The 25886-nt window shown below is 59.1% G+C and overlaps 1 protein-coding gene across 3 annotated transcripts in view; it reads right to left on the bottom strand.

Annotated features, from left to right (window-relative positions):
* Positions 1-3630: 3630 nt before the first annotated feature.
* TRIOBP (TRIO and F-actin binding protein) overlaps positions 3631-25886 on the bottom strand; it is a 52353-nt gene continuing 30097 nt past the window's right edge. The window contains exons 1-14 of one of the 3 annotated variants that reach the window (XM_053919552.2): positions 25635-25820; positions 20733-20789; positions 18039-18107; positions 17828-17917; positions 17310-17419; positions 15338-15863; positions 14585-14695; positions 9643-9790; positions 7846-7948; positions 7118-7277; positions 6937-7047; positions 5911-5997; positions 5019-5182; positions 3631-4467 (exon numbers count right to left, since the gene is read on the bottom strand). In XM_053919552.2, the coding sequence (XP_053775527.1) occupies positions 5021-5182; positions 5911-5997; positions 6937-7047; positions 7118-7277; positions 7846-7948; positions 9643-9790; positions 14585-14695; positions 15338-15863; positions 17310-17419; positions 17828-17917; positions 18039-18107; positions 20733-20789; positions 25635-25811 (1911 nt within the window). In that variant the 5' untranslated portion in view covers positions 25812-25820 and the 3' untranslated portion in view covers positions 3631-4467; positions 5019-5020. Of the gene's footprint in view, positions 4468-5018; positions 5183-5910; positions 5998-6936; positions 7048-7117; positions 7278-7845; positions 7949-9642; positions 9791-14584; positions 14696-15337; positions 15864-17309; positions 17420-17827; positions 17918-18038; positions 18108-20732; positions 20790-25634; positions 25821-25886 lie in introns of those variants that run through there. The other 2 variants (XM_045187003.2, XM_053919553.2) reach the window with 2 other exon arrangements.

The raw sequence follows: 25886 nt of genomic DNA, 5'->3' as shown, positions 1-25886 counted from the left end.
GGACCCACAGCCCCCACCTCTTTGTGGGTCAGATTCTAGCTCCAGCCTGCCCCTCTGGCCTCATTTTGGACCCCTCTACACTCTTCAAACTGTCGCCAAACCCAGCTGCTCTGTCCCTGAAAGGGCTTTACTGTCCCATCATAAGTGACTTTCAACATGATACTCATTCAACCCGCAATACGCTCTCCAGCCTCCTAGCCCAGCTAGTTCCTGCTCAGCTCCAGCGCCTGTTCCTCCAGGAAGCCTCCCCTGACCTCCCAGGCTGGGTTTGCTGCCTGGTCTGTGCTGATTGTGGCTTCTTGTAACCGAAGGGGAGCAGGTTGGAGAGGAAACAGGGTCTTGATAGTGAACTTGAGACTGACTGAGACTGCCTTTCCTGAGAAAGGTCTGGGCCGGAGACAGAGAAAAGCCAAGGACGAGATATGAGGGCCGTCACAGGAGAACACATGGGAGACAGGAGAGCTGAAGATACCACCCCCACCTCTGACAGCCCCAACACTAGAGGGCTGGGCAGGAGGAGAGGATTCAGGAAGGAGGCTGAGGAGGAGGAGGAGGAGGAGGGGAGGGAGCAGCAGAAGCAGGAGCTCAGAGAAGCAAGATGGCTCCCAGCATTCTTGCCCTGCTGTTGTCCCCTCCCCTTGAGTCTGGTCTGGCCCTGTGACCTGGTTTTGACTAATGTGATGAAAGCGACGCCATAGCACTTCCCAGCCTAAGTCATCAGAAGCTGGTCATTCCAGCTGGGTCTCTGGAAACTCGCCTTGTCTGGGTGGTCAACCACCAGGTAAGAGGTCAGACTTGAGACTGACTGTCAGGCTGTGCGGAAGCCCAAGCTAGCCAACAAAGCGGCCACGTGGGGAAACAGACCTGCAGGTGTCCCCGTCACAGTCACCCCAGCGGAGGTACCAGATGCGTGAATGAAGAAGCCCTCTTGAATGTCTAACCCAGAGGAGCCTTCGGAGGACTCCAGCCACCATGTAACAGAGAGTGCAACACCCCCCCCCAAAAAAAAACCCCACCAAGAAAATTGCCCATTTGCTCCCAGGGACAGCACCATGCGTGATAATAAAAGACTTAGTCTAAGGCACTAAGTTTGCAGCAGTTGGTCACACAGAAGTGGACAGTTGAAACATCTGGTAATTCAACACCTAACCCCCTTCTGGGGTCCCCACGGACACCGGGGTCCCCACTTACCAGATACGGAAATACAGCCCAGCGAGGGACGTGACCGTGAGGTTCAAGGAGCCGGCTGGAGGCGGCAGTTGGGGCTTGAACCCAGGCTGGCTCGTCTGATACCCCAGCCTACGCTCTTTCCATAGGACATGCCTGGCTGCCCCGAGACCCGGCAGCCACGCCTTGCGGTTTTTGCCAAATTCCCTGGGTGACAGGTTACTGGGGCTTTCCCCAGGTGGCTCACCCGGGCACCTGCTGGAACCCTAGCTTTTTTTTTGAAAGATGATTCACAGTCAAATGAACAAATCATTAAGTGTACAGCATGGTACATTTTCACATGTGTGCACACCCACATGACCGCTGCCCAGATCAATGGAACATCTCACACTCAGAAAGCTCCCCTGTGCCCTCTGCAAGTCAATGTGAGTCCCCCCGCCCAGGCTGGAGGTACCCCCTTCCCGTTCGGATGACTATCACCATGGTGATGGTTTTGCCCGTCCTTGAGCCTCATGTAAGGGGAACTGTACAGCACGTGCCCTTTGTGGCTGGTTTCTTTCTCCCCACATTACGCCCGAGGACGCATCGTGATGTTGCGCATGGCAGTAATTCTGCTCCGTGGCCATACAGTACGTGATCTACGGTGTGAGCACAGCACCGTTTACTTACTCATTCTGCTGTTGATGGACATGTGTACGGTGTTCAGACTTGGACAGCTACACATAGGGCTGATAAGAATAGTAGTATTCTGGCCATTTCGTGGTCCTGAGCACTCCTTGCTCTTGGGTGTATATGCCCAGAGCAGAAATCTAGGCTACAGGTTAGACGTGTGTTCCACTTCCTCCGAACCTGCTGAACCGCCGCCCACCGTGGTGGCAGGAAGAGCGCTCCTGCTGGCAGCGTGTGAGGATCCCAGGTCCCCACACCCTCGCGGACGCGTGGGGTCACCAGTCCTTTTCATTTGAGCTGTTCTAGTAGGTGAGGAGCAGTATCTCAAAGTGGAGCACCTTTTCACATTGGCCTGATTTTTCAGCTGGTCCAAGTGGCCCTGGGGAGGGTGGGAGAGAGCTGGTGAGGAGGGTGCTGCCTCAGCCCAGGTGCAGGACGGGAAGCCCCGAGCTGGCTGAGGGAGGGATAGAGGCAGAGCGTGGCACTGAGGGCTGCCCAGGAGGGCTGGTGGGAGGAAGGAGAGTACAGCAAGTCTGGGCAGGGATCTGCATCGCCTCTCTGGATACTGAGGCTGCCAGTGGCAGGCACCCCATCTCCCAGTGGCTCCAGGATGCTCCTTATCTCATGAGATAAGAAGTCCTAAGGCAGGATAGCACCGAGGCCGGGTGACTTGTTGGCTCAGGGGTCCTGGCTCTTTCTGCTGGGCCATCAGTAGCGTATTTGATGAGACAGCAGGACAGCAGTGCAGGGACTTCACCCAGCAGCCCGAAGGCCAGGAGAGAAGCCTGCCTTCCTTGTGATCCTTTTTAAGAGCCAGGAAGTCCTCCTGGATGACTCTCTCTGGCCATCCAGCTCCAACCAAGACTTCCCCTGGCATCTCAATGGCGGGAACTGCACCCCATGTCCACTCTCAGACGCACTGCTGGCAAGAGAACCAAGCCCTTTCCCCAGCCCCCGCAGGCGGCTCCCCTGTGGGCCTTTCCCTGCACACACCAGGCTGTTAGCAGTGCGTTTGCTCGTGCTGTTGGCTTCCTTGCAGTGGGCTTCCTGATGTTTCATCTGGAAGTCTTCTCTCAAAGCCACCTCCAAAAACCCTTTGACCTGCAGGCTGGGTCGAAGTCTCCTCAGGGTTCCCTCAGCCTTCTAGGACCTGATGTGACCAATTTCAGCAGCCTCGGGAGGGGCAGGGCCCGTCCTTGTTTACCTCGTGCACCCAGTGCCTGGCCTGAGGAGCCCGAGTACTGACCGGGACAGCCGTGAGGGTGAGGCTGGCTCTGTCGCCTTCGCCACAGCTCTGAAACTGGCCGGCCAGCCAGCCTGTCTGCTACAACTCACGAAGGGGCCTCTTCCCACATCCACTGCCCCCACCCCAGGGCTGAACATGACGTCTGGGCACAGCCTTAAAATAGGACTGGGAATAAAAGGCTCCCACTTGCTGGAGAGGCTCGGAAGTGACTTGCCCAAGGTCAGTCAGGGGCGGCCTCAGCTCCAGCTGGCATTGCCCACCCTAAGGCTTCCCAGACCTCAAGGTGCTATGAACCTCCCGGGACTGTGTTAGAGCGCAGACTCCGAGTCGGCAGGCCGGGTCAGCCCTGGACTTGGTGCTTCTGACAAGCTGTCTGATGGTGGTGGCGGTGCCCACCTGTAAACCCCACGCAGAGCTGCAAAGCATCGCTTAGTGGAAGAACTAGACGCTCAGCCCCACCCTCCAGGAAGGGTGGAGTGCTTGGGGCAGGGAGTTAAGAAACCCCAATCTTGGAACCCGCCCTGCCCAGCCATCCAGGACACCAGGGCTGCAGGAACATTTTATTAAGTTAAGAGGGCTGATGGAGCGGGAAAGAAACGCCTTCACGGAGCAGCTCCAGCAGTTCCACGCCCAGCACCCTGCTTGGGGAAGAGGTGGGGCCGAGACAGAGGCCAGCTCCCTCTGTCCATGTCCCAGGGTGTGGGCCCCCCTCCCCCCGAAAGGAAGTAATTAGTGGGAGGTAGGGTAGGAGGAGGGTGGCTGGCTCCTTGCCTGTCCCACCAGAGTCAAACCTGGCCATGGCCACTGCCAGACCCCAGGGCGGGGCCACAGGCCCAGAGCCCCAGCAGGAGGCTGGGGACAGAGGAGAGCCAGTGGGGGAGGCACACGGCCACCAGGAATTGTTTTTTGAAAAGTACAAAGTGTTTTTGGAAAAAAAAAAAAAAGAAAAAAGTCTCTATATAAAAATCTCTTCACATATAAAATCCTGAAGAAGGTGCAAGGTAAGACCCAGTGCGAGGGGCGCGCTCAGATACGCAGAGAGTGTGTGCGTGCATCTGTGTGTGTGGTGCGTGCATGCTGGTGTGCCGGTGCATGTGGTGTGCGCCTTGCAGTGCCTGTGCGTGTGGTGTGTGTGTGGTGCATGCCGTGTGGTCATGCCTGTGTGGTGTGTGTGCCTGCGTGCATGTCTGTGTGTGGTGTGCGTGCCTGTGCGTGTGGTGCATGCCTGTGTGGCATGTGTGGTGTGCCTGTGTGTGAGAGTTGTGAGTGCACTTGTGGCCCACAGAGGGTGGGAGAAAGCTTGGCTTCTGACTTCCGTCCAGCAGGGAAGGAGGGCAACTGGTCCCCTTGGGCTGGGGGTCTGCAGCTGGCGGTACCACAAGGACCTGGAAGACAAGAGTGGGAGCTGAGGGCTGGGAAGCCCCAGCCTTGGCCCTGGGCCCCAGTGTGGCCTTGGCCAGGCAGGGTGGCCTGGAGGTCCTTGTAACACCTCTTGACCCCAAAGGCTGGGCCTGACCTGCTCCTCCAGGCTTCTCCCCAAACAGCCTGGCACACAGGGTGGCCTCTCCCTAGTGCCTTAGAAGTCCACAAGGATTTGTCAGAAAGAGGGCGCCGTCCTCCATCAGGGACGTGAGTGCGGAGCTTGGTGGAGGAACACTACCAGTGATTACTGCTGTGTGCCCCGCTGCTGGTCTGAAGGGGGGCGGGCACCCTGGCTTTGCCACCCAGCTGAGGCAGACCAGCCAGGGGCACTGACGGCGTGCGTGAGAGGGGGCATGTGGACTGACCAGACTGTACCTGCGGCACGGTCCCTGTTTACAGAAAGGGAGGCAGAGGCCAGGAGAAGGAAGCGCTCTAGACCAGGTGCACAGCCTTGAGCGCACACCTCCAGGCCAGGCGCCCTGCCGGCCCCGCTCCGCCCGCCCCCAGCACCCACCTCTACTCAGCCACGCTGTTGCGCATGGCCTCCTTCTCCTGCAGGGCCGCCATGGCGAGGCGCAGGTGTTCCTTCAGCTGCTCGATCTCCCGCTCTGAGCGCGTCTTGATGTGGTTCAGCTCCACGTAAACGTCCTGGTACTTTCCTGAGGTGAAGCGCTTGTCCTGGGGGCGGGCAGGGGTATGAGGGCACGAGTTCACCCTACGCCTCTGCCCACCTGGCACATGCCCACCACACTCCATGCTGGCTGGCACAAAGCAGTCAGGCCTCTCTATAGTCCCCACGGCCCTGTCCTTCCAGGTGGCCCCCCTTGGCGGCCCTCGGCCCTGGACAGACCCCTCCCAGCACCACCCAGTGACACAGGTTTCAGCATCATTCACATCCTGCTCAGTCTCAGGGAGGTGAAGCTTTTGCCCAAGACCACACGACAACCCAGGGCTGGGATGAGAACCCGGTCAACCTGGCCCAGTTCCCCAAGTCTGAGTCACTCCCAGAGCCACTAACACACAGAGGGTGTCAAAGACACAGACGCACAGACCTGGGCCCGAGTCCCAGCCCTCCCAACTGCTAGCAGCACGGCTTATTCCTCATCGGAACGCACGCTCAGCAGGGATGTTGGTCTTTCTGTTCATAGCTGTGTCCCTAGCACCCAGCATGGTGCCTGGCCCATAGCAGGTGCTCGATAAATATTTGCTGAATACATACAAGCAAGTGTGGCCCTGAGCACGTCACTTAACCTTTCTGAGCCTGAGTTTCTTTGTAAATGGGGACAGTGCACCTCTGTGAGAGGCACAAGGACTGCCTGGCACAGAGCAGACGCTCACAGGATGGGGCATCCAGGGAGATTCAGAGGTTCCCACCCCGACACCCCGCTTCAACCAGCAGGACCTACCTTCTGCAGCATCTGGAGCTCGTCCCGGAGGCACTGCACCTCCTTCTTCAGGTACTGAAGTTCGTTCTCCTTCACGCGCAGCAGCACCTGGGGTCACGGGTGCCAGGCTCACCCGGGGCCGGAGCTACCCGGCCCAGAGCACACTGCAGCCTGCCCTCTCTCTGCCTCGGGCGCCTAGACCGGGCGCCTAGACTGCAGCGCCCAACCTGCACTAGGACGCGCCCACTACTCCCCAGGGGCACACTCCTGCAGGGAGCCCTCTCTCCCCCTTGTCCACATCAGAGCACCAGGCCCTCAACTGGAGGGCAAAGACGACAAAAGGAGGCCACAGCACGGCCTTACTCTGAAGCAGAGAGGCTGGGGCTCCCCACCAACTACCTCATCAACCCCTCTGCAAGCCCTGGGGGGCAGGTGTTGCTATCCTGACTTGACCAAGGAGGAGACAGTCTCAGCCAGACTGGGGAGGCTTAAAAACTCAGACTCTGCAGCCAGTCGGCCGGGTTAAAATCCCAGCTCCCACGCCAACTGGCTGTGCGACCTTGGGCCAGGTACGTGACCTCCCTTCCTGTGTCTCCATTTCTTTATCTGCAAACTGGGGATAATAACAGCATGTACCTCATAGGGCTGTTAGGAAGATTTGGTGAGTTAAGACTTTGGCTTACAGAAGCGTCAGGCACAGAGTAGAGCCGTGTGTAAATGTGTGTAAAGGGAAACACTAGGGTGACCTGGGGGCCACGCTCACGTGTCCTCACTGCACCTTCTCCCAGTAAGAAAGGCACTATCCCTGTTTTACAGATGAGCTACTGGGGCTTCGAAAGGTGAGGCAACTGGCCCTAGTCACACAGTAGGGAGGGGCAGGGCCTGGACGGGCGGCTGGACTCTGACGGCAGCACTGCTGGGCACGCAGCAGGTGTCCTTCCTGGCCGAGCTGGCGTCTCCTGGCTGGGGCCCAGCCCCTCAGGTGCCCTCCCCACACCTAGGCCCTGAGGACTAGCTGGGCTGCCTGCTGTGCCAGCAGGCACTCACCTCCAGCTCACAGGAGCTCCGCTCGCTGCGTCCACAGCCGTTGCCCGTGCCCTGTGAGGCGATGAAGCCGCGCAGCCGATCAATCTCCTCGGACAGGCGGGTGTGCAGCTCCTGGAGGGGCGTGATGGTCAGTGCGGGGCTGCGGGGCGCCTGTGCCCCTGCCCACTGGGGCCAGGCCCACCTGGTTGTGGCGCAGCAGCTCCTGGCCCTCCTGCTGGCAGCACCGCAGCGCGTGCTCGCGCTCCTCAGCCTGCCGTGTCAGCGCGCCGATCTCCAGGCACTTCTGGGAGTACTGCTCGGACAGCACCTGCAGCTCCCGCTTCAGCGCCTCCACATCTGACCTGCCCCGGGCACCGGAGGGGAAGGGGGGTGTGGGCTCGCCTGCCCTCCAGCACGCGTGGTGTCGGGTCATGGCACACTCCAAGCAGCTCAGGCCTCCTGAGCTCCCACCCCAGCTTTGCTTTCAGCCCGACTGCGGGGCTGTGAACAGGCACAGCCTCTCGGGGCTATGGGTGCCTCCTCTGTGAGGGGTGGGTTGGAAGAGCCCATCTCTAAAGCTGCTGCAGCCTCAACACTCCAGACCTGTGCCCTGTGGCAGGGAGGGGAGCAGTTGGATGAGGGCAATACTGCAGCCCAGCTCTAGGAGAAACGAATGCGGGGAAGAGGAGTGTGGGGGCCGTGACCAGCCGGACACAAAGGGGCCTAAAGAACTGTGTATGTGAATGGCATGGGGGTGTGGCAGCCCTGTGCCAGGATGACAGCAGTGGGAGTCTCAGGTAGGGACACACTGGCGTGTCCTCTGCCCAGGGGCCTCAGCACAGGTCCCTGACTCATGAACACCAGTGTAGGCAGCTGCGCCCCTGGCTCACAGCCCCAGCCTACAGGCGCCCGGCCCGAGTGCCGTCTTACTGGTGCTGCTTCCGGAGGCCGTCTGGGCCCTGCTGGAGACTCCGTGTCTTGCTCAGCTCCCGACTCAGCTCCTCCTGGTAGGCCTTCTTCATGGCTTCGATGGCTGGAAGCAGGGCAGAGAAGCGATGGGGAGATGGGGAGGGGTCAGCAGCACCAAACTGCCCCCTCTGAGATTCCACATGCGTAGTGGAGACAGCGGCAGCAGTGCACACACACAGCACCGGAACAGGCTGGGTCACGAGCTGAGTGACTTTGGGTAAGTTGCTCAACATTTCTAAGCCTGTCTGGCAAGAGGGGATAACATCCCTGTCAGCTGGACCCTGCTGGGGAGACATCTCAGTGCTGACCACTGGTACCTCTCGTTAGTGATGGCTAGGTAGGGCCCCACACAGGCCACTGTCCCCGTACCACCTGGAGGGTCCTTTAACAAGAGCCATCTGCTCTGCCCAGCTCAGTGGTCAAGAGTACAGGCTCAGCAGCTGGGAAAAACCTGGGCGACTTTGCTCAGGGGACTTAACCCTTCTGTGCCTCAGGCCCCCTCTCTGGACGCAGGGCTAACAGCAGCACCTTCCCTCCTGAGCTAGCGGCAGACGAGTGTAAAGCATCCAGGACAACGCACAGCTCAGACAGGCGCTTCCGGTTTGTCTTTCAGACCGCGAGCTCCCGAGGACCGAGTCTCTCTTCACACTCACACGGGGCCGAGTAAGGGTTAAACAAGTCCTCGCCCATCGTCTCATCCATAATTCCAAACCCAAAGCTCTGAACACTGGAAGTTTTTCGTAACTTTTTTGGAGTTAAGACAATCCCTGACCTGAATGGACATGAGGCTATTTGAGGTCATTATTATCCCACTTAAGGGTGACATTCAGGTATTTCACTGCGAAAACCTTAGTGCAAGCTTTCAGGGGGAACTCCAGATCCTGCTGGGGGTGGGGGGCCACCTAATACATGCACTGGGCTATCTCCCTAAAATGCGAAACGCACCGGTCCCAGGGCTTGGCATGAGGGGCCATGGGCTTGAATGTGTGAAGCAAGTAGCAGGCGGTGAGTCCTACATCATGTGCTCTCTCATAATCTCCATCATGCTACAACCCCCTGGAGGGCTGTGGGCTGTACCGGGCACACGCAGCAGGTAAGCAGTTGACAGACGGGGAGGAAGCTGCCCGGCACCTTGGTCTGGGCATTCCTGTTTCTGCCCTGGGAGAGCACAGGGCGAGTTCAGACAGGGCTTTGCGGTCAGGGTGCTCTGGGCTCCCACTGCAGCTTCTGCCACCTCTAAGCTGTGCCATCTGGGACAATCCCTGACCTCTCTGAGCTCCTGTTTATCGTCTGCAAACTGGGCCGCTCCCTTGGGCACTGCAAGGACTAGGACTGGGTAACGAGGCTTGGTGGGCGCTCACACTTCCCCCACTCTCCCGGGGTCCGGCCTGTGAGCCCAGGGGGATGCCCCCGTGAGAACTGGCTGAGGCTGAGCAGTGTCCCCCCGTGTGTGGCACAGGCCTGGCACGGAGTTGTGGCTCAGAGTGTGTGTGTCTTAGGGAGGACCTTCCAGAGGCTGTAGACCCTGAGGGACAGCACTCACAACCTACGGGGGAAGCGTCTTTTTATTTTCTCACTTTCTCCTCAAGTAGGGTCAGAGGCCAGTTCTGGGGGCTTCCAAGTCCTCCCGAAACCTTACCCCAAATCTGGCACCAAGACCCCAGCCTCTTATTTAAAAGCCTCCTGAATCCAGTCAGGAGGAGCCTCAGCTTGGAGGTTCGAGGGGCCCCGCTGTGCCATGCCCGCTGGGGCCCTCACCTGAGGCCGTGGCTGCAGTCTCCTCAGCCAGGAGCCACTCCTTCTCCTGCTGCAGCCTCTGCAGCTCCCGCTCGTGGTGCCGCTGCAGCTCCTCCATCACCTGCTGGTGCGAAGACTCCATCTCTGCCAAGCTGCGCTCCCACGCCTCCTGCAGGTGGGAGGCCAGCGGGTCACGTGGCTGCCCCATTGCCTGGGACAGGGGCCCTACTCCAGCCTCAGGAGCAGGCTACCCTGGGGGCCAGGTTCCACCTGGACCCTGGCATTGCCAGCCTGCACCTGCCCCCATCCACCTTCTACTCCCCCACCTACAAACCTCGCCCCGTCATTCCTCTGCTTCAAACCCTTCCGAGGCTCCTATCCTGCAGGGTCAGTTACCCCCGCTCCCCGTTCTGACCCTTTTAGTCTCATCCCTGGCCCTTCCCTGCCAAGAAACCTCAGTTATGAAAACCAGTTCACAGCATGTCACACCTCTGAGCGGTAACTCATGCCATTTCCACTGCCTGGAACATTCTTTGGAGTCTCTTTCTCCCTGGGTAATTCACCTGACCTGCAGCCCAGCTTAAATGTCCTCTGTCTCTGGAAAACCTCCCCCCTGCCACCAAGGGCCTTGCTTCTTTCTGCCAGATCACAAGTTCCCCGAGGACAGGGAAGATCGGATCCCGCGTTCCGGGCTGGGGCCTGACGTGTGGGCCAGACTGGGAGAGTCGCGGTGACGGGGTTCGTGGAGGGCAGTTTGACAGCACTGATGCATATGAATGACGCCATCCCGTGACCCAGCAGGTCCACTCGTGGGAACGGCCCCACAGAAAGCCACACGTGCACAGAGACTCTTGGAGAAGGGCACTCCCCACGGCAAGACGGCAACAGACAGGAACTGGAAACACTCCAAACAAACAACTCTTAAATAAATGATGAGATCGAGCGTTACAAAGGACACAGCGGCTGTTGAAAGGCAGGGCTGCCCACCTGGGCGGCGGGGAAAGGAGTCTGGAGCATTAGGCGGTAACAGCTCCTTTCTGGCAATAGCCCCGCGGCGATCCCAATCATGGAGACAAACACAGGCAGCCTGACCCTGGGTGCAGGTATGCAAAAACTCAGAACAGGCAGCGAAGGGCACTGGGAGGCAGAGTGCTGGCCCCCACAGATGTCCACGTCCTGCGCCCTGGAACCTGTGCACGTCACCTTAAAGGGCGGCGGAGGGGAACTGAGCCTGCTGATCACATGACCTTAAAATAGGGAGGCTAGCCTAGATGGCGCGCAGGCGCAGTGTGGCCGTGGGGGCCACAGGTGTGGAAGAAGAGGCCAGAGAGCAGAGGGAGAGGGAGCAGTGGCTGCGCAAGGTCGGACTGAAGTGGAATGAGAAGGCCCTGACTCTACGCTTCGAAGAAGAAGGAGGGGCCATGAGCCACGGAAGGTGGGCAGCTACTAGCTGCTGAAAACGGCGAGAAACTGGATCCCGCCAGTCCAGAGCTTGCAGTAAGAGAGCAGTCCTGGGGCCGCCTGGACTTTAGCCCGGCCACGGCCATGCTAGACTTCTGTGCTCCCAAACTGTGAGACGACCAGCAGGAAGCTACACAGATGTGCTCAGGTGGTACTCTAGGTGACCCCTGGGGCAGGGGGTGGGGCGGGGCAGAGAGGGGGGAGCGGGCAGAGGAAGGAGAATTCATGTGTTTATTTCTATCCTCTTGTTTGAATTATTTATGAAAATATAAGCCTATTTCTACATAATTAAAAAAGATTTAAGATCATTAAAAAGGGAAGGGGAAGAACCAGGAGGAACCAAGGCACAGAGGGTCGGATAAGAAACTGTACTCCCCCCATGGCACAGGGCACTCATGGTGACGGGGATGACACCCAACCCTCCAGCAGCCACACCTTGAAGGCCACTCTGGGGGAAGGGCAAGGGCAAGGCCATCGGGGTCCAGGTGTTCTAGGTAGCGAGAAGGGTGCCTGTCCTCTGTGTCCGAGTTAGGGCAAGAGAACACTGCTTTGGAGCCCTGACCCTGGCTGTGCCCTGGAGTGAACTTCAACAAGCCCCTTCCCTTCTCTGAGCCTCAGTTTCCTCATCTGTAAAACAGGGCCCAGAAAACCAACTCCCAAGGGTGCCCAAGGTAAGCTAGCACCCACCTGCAGAGATCAGAGAAATATGGGGGTGGGGAGACGAAGACCTGTTCTCAAAGGGCCAGGTCAGGCAGGCAGAGCCAATAGCTGGCCAACAGGGGCACAGGAGGCTCTTGTTAGGAGACCGGAACCAGCTGACGGGGATCAAAGTGGACAAAGAAAGCCCGTGGCCCCCACTGTAAAAGCATGGAAGGGTCCCCTTTGCTAGAGGCATTATGGCCCCAGACCCCCAGCTACTGAGCTGTGGCGGCAAGCCCTGCCAACTAAGAGGGACGTCCACTCGGCCTAGGATACCAGGTTGGGGACTCCCTCCCCAGCTGTCACCTCTCCAGGGTCCACTGAATCTCCAGCCGCTTCCTCCAGTGCATGAGGGGGACACAGATGGCTGAGCTCCTCTTCTCTGGCACCCTCCACACCTTGGGCCACCCCTCCACTCCCATCTTCCGCTCTCCATTTCCACTTTGGTCCCTTCTCACTGCCCCTGCAGTCCTGCCTGCTCCCCTGCCCACCCAACCTAGCAAGACAAGACGCTGACAGCCCTGCGGGTGCCCAGTAGGGTCCCCGGGGGCCAGGAGGCCTGGACTACAGCCACAGACCTGCCTCTAGCTCAAAGGTCTTGCCTCCCCTCTGGGCCTCAGTTTCCCCATTGGTAAGCTGAGAAGTTAGAGAAGTGCTTTCCAAGCTTCATTTCAGTGACAGAAGCCTTTTTCCAAAGGAAATCGAATGCACGTTCTAATAGTAACATGGGCAAAGGTGGAGATGCACTGATCCCCGGTGGACGTGAGTGGACCCACCGGAAAAGCCGTCTGTGGGGGACCCCTGGCTCCGCCGAGCATAGCTGCGACCCTCAGGGCGGGGGCCCACCCTACCTGGGGATGCCCACCTACCCCATCTTTTAGCCTCAGGGGAGTCTTGGACAACACCGGTCCCTACCATCTCCCCCTTCCCCTTATCAGGCGACCCCCAAGCTAGCCCTCCAAGTCAGGCCCGAACCCCCCAGGCCCTGGTCTCCCTTCAGCTGAACCACTCAGCTTGAAGGACCCGGCCTCAGGCCTCCCAGTTCCCTGCTGCCCTCCTTGGGCCCAGTCACCCAGTCCTAAACCCTCCTTCCTCCACATACCCACCTCCGTCCCTCTCTCCCTGTGTTATCATCCCAGCTCCTGCCACTGGCCCTGCCCCTCCAACGCGCGCGGCCTTCCCAATGTCACTGTCAGACCCCAAACCTTCTCAGGTGTTTGGGACAAGATCCCAGCTCCTTGGCTTGGCAGTGGAGGTCTCCGGGATAGGCACCCACCAGACTTCCATCACAGCCCATGCCCCCACCCCACCCGGGCTCAGCTCCGCGCCCACCCCCCACCCCCAGGAAGGCTACCCGAGAGCCCTGCACAGCCACATCTCCCCTCAGAAGTTCCGGAAGGACCTCTGCTCAGAGCCCGAGGTCCCAGTATTCTTTTCTGCTTCAGTCAATGCATGGTGTGCTGACTAGAGGCAGCTCATCACGAAATTTTTAGGATTTTGGTGACGCAGTTGTTAAGTACTGGCCATTATTAAAAATTATATAAACTTGTAATTAATTACATTAAAAACAAAGCTGATACTCAAAATTCATCACTTCTCAATTGGTTCACTGCATTTTATTATTGTCTGCGCTGTAGGCTACTGGTCTTCTGCGTCTGTATGGTGGGGTTCTCTACAGTGGTGTGCACATGTCTTCCCAACTCCACGTTCAGGTCCTCCAGCCCCAGCGGGAGAACTTACACCATGGACATTGGTAAACGTTACAAGTCAGGAAGCAACGTATTGCTCTGTTGATAGTCTAGGCTTAAGCGAGTGGTGAGAAAATGATAACAATGCAGATGAAAGTTAAAAGTGTGCCCTGTCTATGACCACCACACTGTAAATAGAACACGAACCTGAGGGAATACTTGTGAGAAAACATTCTCAATAGAGAACTATCATCCAGTTCGACCAAAACATCGCTCGTGACATCCACCAAGGGAAGTTTCAACATGTTTCTCGTCTTACTTGTTAACATAAACAAAACCAACACTCATGTCAGAGCGACCCCGTTTGTTGGCTGTGGATACAAGTGTTCAGAGAAACCAACGACAGCGTTCTAGGAAAACTCAACTTGCTGTGTGGAGGTTACAATAAAAATACGATGGATTTTTATTTGTACGTTGTGTACTAAACATCCTTTGTGTCAGTGTAATTTGTAACCAACGTACGTCGTACATATATAGTGCATATTTAAGTATGTGTGCACACACGCATGTATTTGTTTGGAAAGCTCGTTGTCCCCATGGCAACAATCAAAAGTGTCTTCAGACATGGCCAAAGGTCCCCAGGGGAACAAAGTCAGCCTCAGTTGAGCACTTCTATCGGAGGCAGCCTGAGTGTCCCCCCGAGGGCCACCGGAGGCCTCCAAGCCCTGCAAGGCTCTCGTGAGGGCCCGGCCTGGCAGGTGTGGGCTCCCTGTTGAGGAAGCACCTCCCAGGGGCTCCCCACTTCCCAGGGCGGTGTGGAGAGAGCGGTCTAAGTGCAGAGTGTCACATGAGGGCGGACGTCAGACCCAACTCTGACGTCTGCAGGCCAGCTGACCTTGGGCAAGTCACATGACCTCTCATAGCTCAGAGGCCTTGTCTATAAATGGGCAGGGAGCTCCCGTCCGCTGCGGGGGACATTCAACCAGGCTGTGCACGTCAAATGCCTCCCGCGGTGCTGGTGCACAGGAAGGGCTTCCCAAGTATTAGCTGTTCTCTGAAAACATGGCAACCAGAAACTTGCCCCCCTCCCCCAGAAAACAGCTCTTCAGCCTCACCTGTGAGATGTAGCCTGGGGGGGCGTGGCCATCCTCCTGGGGCCTGGGTGCACTCGAAGGAGCCTCCCCTTGGAGGCGCCACGCCTCCAACTGGGCACGCAGAGACTGGACCTGTGGAGGGAGGAGATAGGTCAGCAGGGGACTGGGAGTGGGGACTGTGCTGGCGAGAGGCAGCAAGGAGCCTTGGATTTGAGAAGTGGCCCTGGTGGGGGGTGCAGGCAAGGGGCACATTCCAGCTGTTTCCCGGATGGCAGGGTCACAGAGCTGAAGAGCTCTGGCCCGGCGAAGACCAGACAGGGCTGGGAACAGACCAGGGCGGCCACAGGCCTGTGCATCGTGTAGGTGGCAGGGGAACCCTCTGTGAGCCTCAGCGCCCCGTCAGCAAGGCTGTGACGAGATCTACCCTAGGGGACCCCGAGGCTGCTGTGAACATGTATGAGCCTCTACAGGTCAACAGGGCCCAAAACTAAACACCCAATAAATGGTCTCTCTTTTCTCTTCCCTTCTCTGTGGTTACTGAGGACAGAACTAAGAAGGAAAAATTAAAATAAACAAATAAGCAAACAAACAAAAAAAACCAAGGCCTACAGAAGAAGATCCCAGTTTACAAGGAGGCTGGGGTGTTGGACACTGGATCGGGGGTGAGCTCCCCGCCACCGTAGGTATGCATGACAAATGCCACAGCATGACGGGAGGGACAGGAAGGGTGATGATGGGGTGAGGGGGCTCCCACAGGCCAGCCGTGATGTCTACCTCCTTCTCCAGTGCCTCATGGCTGTCACTCGGGGGGCCCCGGCGCTCCCCACGGCTCTGGTTGAGCAGGGCAGTGAGAGGCACCCGCTTGTTTTCCCGCAGGGGCAGCTTCTCCAGCTCCTGCCACTTCTTCTCGATCTCCTCACTGAGCCGACTCTGCTGGTCCTCGGTCAGGGGGGCTCCCAGGCCCCGGCGTGGCCCCTCACCAGCTGGTGTCTCTGTGGTCCTGCTGTCCACGGCCTCAAACCACTTGCGTCGCTCCTCAGAACGCTGGGCCAGGTCCCGCTCCAGCTCCTCCTGCTTGGCTGGGCGATCGAGAGTGCGAGCCGGGGTGCGGGCCCGTTGCGGGGAGCCCTGAGTCAGCGGGGAGAGCTCCACGTAGTCCAGGGACGGCCGCTGTCCATCTGCCTTCCGAGGGCCGCCCCGGCTGATGACCTCGGAGCCCACACGCTGCTCCCCCGCCTTCAGGGAGCCCTTCTGGGTGCTGTGGCTGTGCAGCGTGTTCTCCTTATTGCAGTCTGAGAGCCTAGGGTGCCAGCAGAGCCACATCAGGCAGGATCTTGCCCACTCAGTCCCAAAACAAGCACTCGGGGAGTGTCGCCTGCGTGCTATGGCCTGGGGATGAACCCCAGCCGAGGAAACAGCCAGACCCAGAGGTTAATGGTGAAGCTGAAGAACTAGAGCTTCACCATTAACACACCCTGGGAACCACCCCACCCCCTCCGCCTACCAGCGGAGGGACCAGGCTGTCTGGCTTCCCTCTGCACCCCAGTCGCTCATCTGCGACAGGGGCCAGCGATGCCTCTCACAGGATGAGTGTGAGGACGAGGGGCCGAATGCGCACAGAGCAACCAGGAAGCCCGTGCTGAACAGTGATCGGAGGGCTACCGCTAAAAGTATGGTTGGAGACAAGGCCCTGGGTTCAAGAGGCTCACAGTGGGACAGGGGAGGTGCCCATGGCCACTGCTGAGGAGGTGACACTGTGGAGACATGAGGGCCGTGGCAGTGCCCCTCCTCTTCCATGACAACAGCTGGGTATTGGGTCACCCAGCATCCCTTGCAGCAATGTGTGGCCACGTGCCCACATCCTGCCCGGTGGAAGTGACAGGTGGCACCCTTTATAGGACTGGGTGTGCCCTCGCCTGGCTCCTGCCTGCGGCTCCAGCAGAACCCAGGCAGCTTCCTGAGCCAGAGGCAGAGCTGCCCGTCAGGTGCCTCTGACCATTGTGGAGAGGAAACTGAACCTCTCCCAGTTTAGCCACTGTGTTTGGGGGCCCCTCTGTGCCAGCAGCCGTGCACACATACTAAGGAACAGTTTGGCTGCACTGTGCTTCAGTTCGCAAAGGGCTTCTGTGAACATTCTCACCACACACGGTCTGACAGATGAAGAATCTGAAACTCAGACAAGAAAGCCACTGGCCTCAGGGCTGAACAGCCAGGCTGTGGGAAGACAGGGGGACTTGCGCTTGATGCCCCTTGATACCACATTTCCACTCTTGCTGCCCAGCAGCCCTGAGCCCCACTCCCATGGGCCTCATGGTGTGGGGGCTCTACTACCAAGTAACTGACCCCCACCCCTACCCACTGGGACCTCCAAAGGGAGTGAGCTCCCCTCCCAGACTGCCCAGCCGTGCCCTCTCCACAACACGGGACAAGACACTGGTCCCACAGCCACCTACAGACAATCCACCAGCCACCAAGGGGGGGCCTCTGACTCACTGGCATCTTCTCCAAACAGCTGAGGCCTCACCCCGCCCTTTCAGGACGGACAGAGAGGAACAGCAGTCACCCCCCAAATCCTCGATGTACTTGTGGAAGACTGCCAGGAAGGCTCACTGCCCTCTCCCCATTTTGTTGATAGAGAAACCAAGCCCCAGAGGGCACAGCTGGAGGGCCCGCAGGTGAGTGCCAGAACATTACTCAAGGACGCAGGTAAGTGCCTCCCCAGAGCCTTGGTCCACCCAGCACGTACTTGGTGACATCTGGGGCTGAGGTGGGACGCACGGTCTTCCTCAGAGCTTCGATCCAGTTCCTCCGGATACCCGAGGTCATGGCCGACAAGGTGTAGACAGCATCCTTAGTCTGCAAGTCCGCCCCACAGGTACGTTGCCCCATGGCCAGCCGCACTGCTCCCTCCCCACTATGGACCCCAGAGAGGGTGGCCCTTCCCTCCCAAGAGGGTGTCTAAGGTCTTGAGCCTGGAGGTGAGCAGAGGGTGCGAGTGCAATGCCTCTCTCTACTACCCAGCCTTGGAAGAGCCCCACTGGCTCCAAGGCCTGCCCAGCATTTGAAACTGTCCCTGCCAATGACACCCAGGGTCTCCCCACATGTGCTGAGTTGGCAGCAGAGCTCCTGACTGGCTCTGAGGATGGGGTCTCTGTGTGAATGAGTGACAGGGCCAGTCTGTGACGGAGAGCCACGCTCTACACCACCACCTCCTCTGGGGGGCCACGCAGTCACGCCGCCCCCTCCCGTGGCACAAAGCCTCACATGAATCTGGAAGCCATAGTTGCGCTGCACGGCGTACTCAGTGACGTCGGTGCAGGAGCGCAGGTCAATCTCGCCATCCAGCTCATCGGCCTGCAGCAGGAAGGCCACGGGTAGTCCATGAACTCGTGACCCCACCCAAGTCCCCCAAGCCCCTTCCGGGGGTCCCCCAGCACCTGATGGGGGAGGGAGCCCTCCCGCCCCATTGTCTCACCTCCTCAGCGGTGGAGTCCCTGTAGTACTTGAGGCTTGAATCAGTCAGCACAAACCAATGCTTCTTCCACTGTGAAGGAGGGGCAGTGGTGAGTGGGGGAGGAAGGGCGGTGGGATGAGAGGGTATGTGTGTGCCACTCTGCAGGCGCCCTGGTGCTGCCAGCTCAACTATTCTGCGCACAGCAGGGGCCCGGTACCCTCACGCACCCTGCTGAGGGGTGGGGGGCAGGGGACAAGGCAGAGTGAGAAAACCCACAGCTGAAGCCTGGCCCTCCGTTTCCTCTCTGAGCTGCAGGGGCAGCATCTGTGAAACGGGTGGGCTTCTCCTCAGTAACCACACCCTCCCTCCCCTTCTGGGAGCCCTGATTGGAGCTGCGAGCACTTCCATACCCATGCCGATCCTTCCCGCCAAGATCACCAAGGCTCCTACGAGCACATGCCCCCAGTGCAGACTAGGAAGGACGGTCTGTGTAAGGCCATCTGCCTAGCAAGTGAGGGGCCAGAACTTCCCAGGCCTTTCTGCACCTGCCCCTCTGGGTCTCCTCAGTCGCCAAGGACAGGTCTCCCAGAGAGCAGGACTGGAAGGTGGCCCCGAGGGGGGCGGCTGAGCACTGGTGATATTGTTTCTTGGTCTGGATGTTAGTTACCTGCATGCTCACCTTGTGAGGGGTGTTACGTGGACGTTTGTGATTTGGGCGCCTGTCTGTAGGGCCTTTCTCTGCTCCAGCTCGGGTCAGACTGGCAGCACACGGCAGAGAGGAGAGGGGTGGGGGCCCCAGAACGGCCTGATATTGAGTGTGCCAAGCTCAGCCCTCCTCTGGCTTCTGGCCACTCATTGGAATGCTGGTCAGGGCCCATCCACTGCCAAGGTCAGTGCACGTCACCCAGCCCCCGGCGTCTCCCGGAGCTCCCACTTATCACCAACCTACCTGCACTGTTCGTTATTTCAAGTATTTAGGGTTTTTTTTTTCCTCAAGAAAATGGTAAGTTTACAAGGATGTGCCAGGATGGCAGTTTCTACTTCTTTCCACACTGCCTCCCCATAGCATTCGAGAGGCCAAGGTTACAGCCATGTTATGCCTTGCTAGCTGAGCATCTTCCGTTAAATATCTTGACCTCTCTGAGCTTCGGTCTTCAAACTTGTAAAGCGGGGCTAACAGGAAGTCCCTAAGCCTTCTTGGGAGGCCGGACGTCCCCACCCCGCCCTCGAACGTCTCTCATGGCGCTTGGCATAGGGTTGGCACGACCCGGTTGGGGCTGCTTTAAAAGGCCGGCCCCCTTAGAACCACCCTGCTCTTACTGAGCGACCTGAGCTGCTGCTCAGGACCTCCAATGTCCCTGTGTAATGTGGGGCAGGGGTTCTGCACTAGATGACGTCCCTGGTGCTCCCAGGCCTAGTCTATGATGGTCTGAGGTGGGAGCTAGGTGGGGCTCCGCGGGCCTCAGGTGCCCCGAGTCCAGGCCTGGGTCAGCCCGAGGTACTGCTAGGACCGGAACAGATCCAAGCCCTCATGGCCCGGTCTCCTGTGTGTGTACATGGGGCTGGCTGGCTGAGCTCCCAGGGCCCTTCCAGCTTGGACATTTCAAAACCCCGTGCAAGAGAATGAGTAGCGGCCAGTTCTGGGTGGGGCCCATCATCTCTGCCCTCTGGAGACCTGGGGTGGGGAGGCCAGGATGGGTCACTGGCAAGGTGCCAGGCCTTGTATGAGGCTGGAGCCCAGCCGCCAGGGGACGGCGAGCAGGCAGCGGGTACAAAAGGCTGTGGGCTGGAGGGAATAAAGCATGTGGGTCGGAAACACAATGCAACTTGCTTTGGCTCCAAGCCTCCTGGCACGTGGGCTGCACACAGACCCAAGCCACAAGCGCATGCAGGACAGGGGCGGGAAGACGTCCCCTCCCAAGGTGGGTGGGCATAAAGCCAGCACCAGCTCCAGCCTGGTAGCTGAAAGGGCAGAGCCGGTAAGAGGCCACTGCCCCTTCTGGTTCTAAGGACAGATACATCAGAGAAGGGGAAGGACTACGACTGAGGCCCTAGCAGACACTGAGGGCTATGTGGGACCCTTCACATGCTTGGCATCTGTGACTGATACCCACCCTGGAAGGAATCGTCATTACCCATTATGCCCATTACACAGATGTGGCCACTGAGACCAGAGAAAGCTGTGATTCCACCAATGGGGCCCCAGGCCTGTGTGACTTTAAGAAATGCGCTCTGAGCACCCCTGCCACCCCACCCCACAGTGTGGGGGCTGCTGCACAAACGACCAAGTAGCTGGAAATCTGCGCATGCCTCAGGCCAGATGATCTCTGTGATCCGCCCCCCTAGACCCTTGGATACCCAGCAGGGTCAGCAAGAGGTGGGGGACCAAGGGGTTCTTGATGAGAGGAGGTGATGGGGTACAGAGCCCGAGGGGCCAGGAGCCCCCCCCCCCCCCGTGCCATGACTCTTATACATTGCAGACTGCTCCAGGAAGCCTCTGCCTTCCCCCTCTCACAGGCCAAGGCTGGACAAGAAACACCCTGCCATCAGAGTTCCCATGTCTGGCCCCCAACCTGAACCCCCTCCACCTAGTGGCCAGGGTCTCTATAAGGCTGGACAGGCCAGGGAAGCAGCTCAACCTCCTGGGCTGCCTGCAAGGACCTTACAAGGCCCTGTAGCAAGCAACCCCCCTCCTCGCCACATCAGCCCTCCTACCTCTCCAGGCTCGTCCAAGATCGACATCCATCCCTTCTTGAAGTTAAGCAGATCGGGCTATGGGGAGATGAGGAAGCAGATGAGTCAGGCGCAGTGGAGAACCCAATGGGGCTGGGGAGGAGGGGATGCTGCACCCATCCTGACCCTGAGCCCTGTAAGACTAAGGGCCTGGGCAACCAGGAGAGAGGGCTGAGGGTCCAGGTAACCCCTCAAATTCAGACAGGCTTCCCAGTGATGCAGCCTTGGCCCCTTTCCCCAACATCCGGCAACCTCTGATGCCAAGAGAGTGGACCAGGTGACCAATTTTCTCATCCAAGAATGGGAAGGAGGGCGGGCCAAGAGAACGCTGTCTGTAGAGAGACCCTCGGAGAGCTCAGAGTACAGGCTGTACCAGCGGGGAGAGCAAACCATCCAGCTCCCTTACAGACAAGGCCTGGGCCTCCCACCAGGAAAACGCCTACTCCTGCCGCCCAGCCCCAGCCCACTGGCCCTCTGGAGGCCCGGCCAGCCCTGCCCTTCCCTTGTCTCCCTGAGACCCTGAAAGGTGGAACCAAGCGCAAGCTGAGGTCAGAGACCCTCTGGTCCCCCCTGGATCTCTGGATGGGCCATTCCTGGCAAGTCCTACCTGCTGAGTGCTGCCCAGGGGGGCACGGCCCCGGGCTCTGGGGGCTCCTAGCTGCAGCATATTCCACAGGGGCCTGTGAGCTATGCACCCCCATCTAGGTCTAGATAAAGAAGCTGATCATTCTGGCATTTTCTTTGGCCAGGTCCATCTGGTGGGTGCCAAATACCAGACCCTCCCTGCCTGTTGGGGAGCCCTCTCTTATCTAAGTCCCGGTCCTTCTGCAGAGTCTCAGCTCCTGTCCACTGGGAGGAGAGTAGGGCGGGCCAGGCTGGTGGGCAGGAGAGAGGCATCCACCTGTTGCCATGGCTCTGAGCCCACCTATCAGCGTCCACATCGCAGCCTCATCAGGCCAAGGTGTCTGGTTACGTGATGGGAGCGGGTGGGTGGCAAGGAAGGCAGCTGGAAACCTGGAAACCAGAGCCACCTGACCTAACTGCCTCCCTTGACCCACCTTCCTCCTAGGGAGACCCCTTCTCCTCTTCATCAGCTGGAGGAAGTTGTCTGAGGAGCTTGGCCCTTCAGAGTCCTGCACAGTCACAGCCAGCTGGCCGTGAGACCAGGGCCCCTGGATCTCAGCAGGCTGGCAGCCCCACCCCTGCATTGAAGCCCCTCCCTGCATACCTGTCTGAGGGAAGGGACACAGGCTCTGTTCAGACCTGAGAAACTTCTGGATGGTGTTCATCCTATCTGCTCTACATTTCTCTCTGCCCTGTTCCCCAAATGAGCAGCAGTCTCAAGCTAAGACTGAATGAAGACCGGTAGCCCTGCTCCCAGCCCCCAAGTCATTTGGGTTCACCTGCATTCAGTCTGGGGCCTCCCATGGCCCCAGGACTAGGCATGCTGTGGCCAGACCCCAGGAAAACCCTGCTGCACACATACGCACCGTTCCCTAGCCCCTGTCTGATTTCTGTGCTTTGGAGACAGTCTCCAACCCCACCCTCTGGCCCTGAGGAGCTAGGCTTTCTGGGATGGCCCTAAGTGATCAGCCATGGACTTTCAGAGGCTGAGAAAGAGCTCCCCAGCAGGAATGATAGGCTGGGACCCCAAGGGCTGCCTGGGAAGTGGGGCCACAGTCATATCCCCTCCTTGAGCCCATGTGGTAAATGACGTGGGGTCCCGCCCTCCCTCGAGTTTTATGAGACCTGAATGTGCCACCCATGGAAAAGCCCAGGGACCCCCTGGAAGCTGGTACAAACATGTCGCACACCATATCAGACACAGGATGGCACGGTGACTTTGGGGAGAGGAAGTCACCAATGCGAGTTTTTAAACTGCTGGCAGGGGAGGTCCTACAGTCACCTGGGGACCCACCCTGCCAGGGTCAAAAGTCTGATAACCTAAATCTCTGCACCTTCGCACATGGCCCTCCAAGCCCCTGCCACCTTTGCTCCACCTGCAGGAAGCTGACTCTGTCCTTCTCCTTAAAGGAGCACCAACGGGCTCCCACAGCCCACCCGCCTCCCTCTGGCTACAGGTCTGCTACAAGTCCCGCCCACCTGGACCTTCGGCATGGCCTCCTCCAAGCACCCTCTGGCAGAGGCACCCACTCAAAAAGGCCTAACTGTTAGAAGTCTGCTTAACACCTCCAGGGATGGCTCTAGGTGGCTTCAAAACAAAATCCAGTACACGTGAAACTAATATAATGACGTACTGTCAACTGTGATTAAAAAATGAAAATGACTTAAAAATGGGAAACAAGCAAACAAACAACATCCAGCTGCCTTAGGATGGCACAAAAGCTGCAGCCCCAGCCTTACAGCCCAGCCTCCCTCCGGCTTTGGGAGCCCACGTTTGTATCTCCACACATCCTCACTGGCCCCCAACAAGCAGGACTCCAGCCCCCCCCCCCCCACATGCCTGTGTGCACCGCTCCGACAGCAGGCAAACCCCTCCTCGTGCTTTAAGACCCAGCTCAGTTGCCTCCTCTGAGGCCTGCATCCTAGTACGCACCATGCACCAAGCACCCCGCAAGACCCCAGCCGCCCTCCCACGGTCCCTCAGAGAGGCGTCTGTTGAACCCGTGATTATCTTGCAGACATTTGCTTGTCCTTCGCAGGCGCGACTAGAAGCAACTCACAGGCAGGGACATGCACCATTCACTACTACCACCCCCCACACGACCCAGGGAACGTTTGTGGAATCTTATTGTTCTTTTCTCTTAAGTATCACGCACTGTTTTAGACTGGTAGACCAGGAAGTCAACTGTGAACGAGAGATGTGGCCCTATCCTGGTGGAAGGCAGGAGACAGACAGACCATAAACAAGTGTACAGGTATATAATTTGATGCCAGGCAGTGGCTGGGGAATGAGGCTCGGGGGCAAGGCTGTCCCTGGCTCAAGCAAAAGGAGGTGGAGCAAATCGGGCTTCCCCAAGTCTCAGCATTTCCCCACTCCCAGCGCCTTTCCCACTTATCCGTACAGATGCCTGAGGTCAGGGAGATGGGGCCAGCAGGGAGGGAAGCGGTGTAAGGAAGGAACAGCAAGGACGCCCGCCTGGAGCAGGCTCAGGGCTGTCAGTGGTGATCATCAGCCTCCTCTCTGCTTCAAACCCTTCCTGGCTCCCCAATAACCCCGACCAAAGCCTAAGCTCCTTCCCCTGGCCTTTGGGCCCCTTTTCCGTATTTTCACCATTCCCCAAACGTGACCCCCAGCCTTTGTGCTCACTGTTCCCACCCCAGCCCATCTCCACCTGACAAAGTCCTACAATCACAGGAAGGCTCCTCCCAGCCCCCCATGTGCTGCTTGCAGCAGCCCTACCCTTGCTGAGCACGTGCTTCCCCAGGAGAGGCAACTGTGTACATTTCTTATCTCCCCGCCCCACTGGAGAAGAACTGGGATGGCCCTGGGATACCAACTCAGGCTCAGCCAGGGCCCAGCTGTAGCACCTCCACACCTGGGTGACCTCATCTGTTAGATGGGGCGATGCCATCAACCTCTGGTGGATCAACTCTGGTCATGTGAAAGCACCCACTTCAGGGCCTGGCAGGCACTCACGGGCAACAGGACCACCCTCCCCCTGGCCTGGGAGCACGAGGGCAGGACACTGACTCAGCTCCACCTCCACATCCCTCTTTGCTCTCTGACAGGGCAGGGCAGGGGAGGCTGCTGACGACAGGAAGGGCCAGCAGGGAGGTGGCAGGATGTGTGGAGGCCGAGGAAGTCCAGGCAGCGGCCAGGTCATCATACTCACAGGCGCAGGGCCCTCTCCCCAACCACCACCCCGCCCCCAGCAGCCCAGACCACTTCACTGGCTCCTGGAAAGGCGACAGGCGCCTGCAAATCCACACCCTGCCTGGCACCCCTCTCCTCACCAGCTGTCACAGCCTCCCTAAGGCGCGAGTCAGAAACCAAAAGCAGCCCTGCCCTTCCCTTCCCTTCCAGAACACCACGGGGCCCGAAGGACCCAGAAAGGAGCTACTCCTTTCCTCACACTCAGGGCGACCTCGGGCAACTCACCAAAGCCTCTCTGCAAGCCTCAATCTGTCGGACTGTGAAATGGGGGACAACGGGGAAATCAGCTGTGAGGCGCGATGTAACAGTTTAGGCACAGGTAGTGATGGAGCTAGGGTAAGGCTCACCTCCGACAGAAAGACATATACCAGCCATCGTGCCCCCCTCCTCCACTCGCGAGCTTACCCCACCCAAGGCCCCCCAGCGCTGCTGAGTAGGAGCAAGCCGGGGAGAACGTGGTATTCTGCCGCTCCAGAAATCCCAGGATGGGCTCCCTGACAAGGTGGGACACGGCGACCCCTTCTCACCCACCCAACCTCCCGCCAGCGGTCTTCCCAAGCCCAGGTCAGCCAGACCCGTCTGAGCCCAAAGGCGCCTCTCTCCGCCCCGGGCGAGCCCCCAGCCCCAGGCCAAGCACATCTGTGCCCCTCCCATGGTCCGGAGACTTGAGCCCCTCCGGCTCTCGCAGCTTGGGGGAATCAGGTCAGGTCTTCACTAAGAGAGCTGGACGAGAGGTGGGAAAGGGCCACCCTGAATCGGCCCGCGACTAGTCCCGCAAAAGTGAGGTCGGGGGTGCCCATGGCGGGGCGTTCCCGTGTACGCGGGGTCGCCCGGGCTCCTGGCCGGGAAAGGTGAGGAGTAGTAGGCTGAGGAGACGTGAGGCAGGATGGCCGGCCCTGCCACTGGGGTCGCCCAGTCTTCCAGCGGAGACCTCCCCTCGCCTCCGGGAAGTGAGGAGGGGGCTGCCCGGGAGGGGAGCGGCCGGGCTAGGCGGTCGCTCTCACCCTGGCCCGAGGTGTGGAGGGGCTGCCCAGGGGGGCACTCACCGTCATGGCGGCGCCCCGGGGCAGCGGGAGCAGGGGGCAGGCAGGTGGAAAGGGCTCTCGGGCAGGGCTCAGCGGCACGGCAGTCCCGCCGCCGCCGCCGCCCCTCTCGGCCGCCCGCAGCCGTTCCTCCGGCCCTTCCCTTCCCCGGCGCTGCTCCGGCCCCTTCCATCCGCCCATAAAACTTTTTTTTTTCAAACTTCCTGGGAGGACCCGGGAGGGCCAATGGGCGGCGGGGAAGCCAGGACAAACAGC

This window comes from Desmodus rotundus, chromosome 3 (assembly GCF_022682495.2).
Source record: "Desmodus rotundus isolate HL8 chromosome 3, HLdesRot8A.1, whole genome shotgun sequence".
In the NCBI taxonomy this organism is placed as follows: domain Eukaryota; kingdom Metazoa; phylum Chordata; class Mammalia; order Chiroptera; family Phyllostomidae; genus Desmodus; species Desmodus rotundus.
Note: the sequence above shows the minus strand (reverse complement) of the source record. Positions and strands in the feature narration are given on the sequence as shown.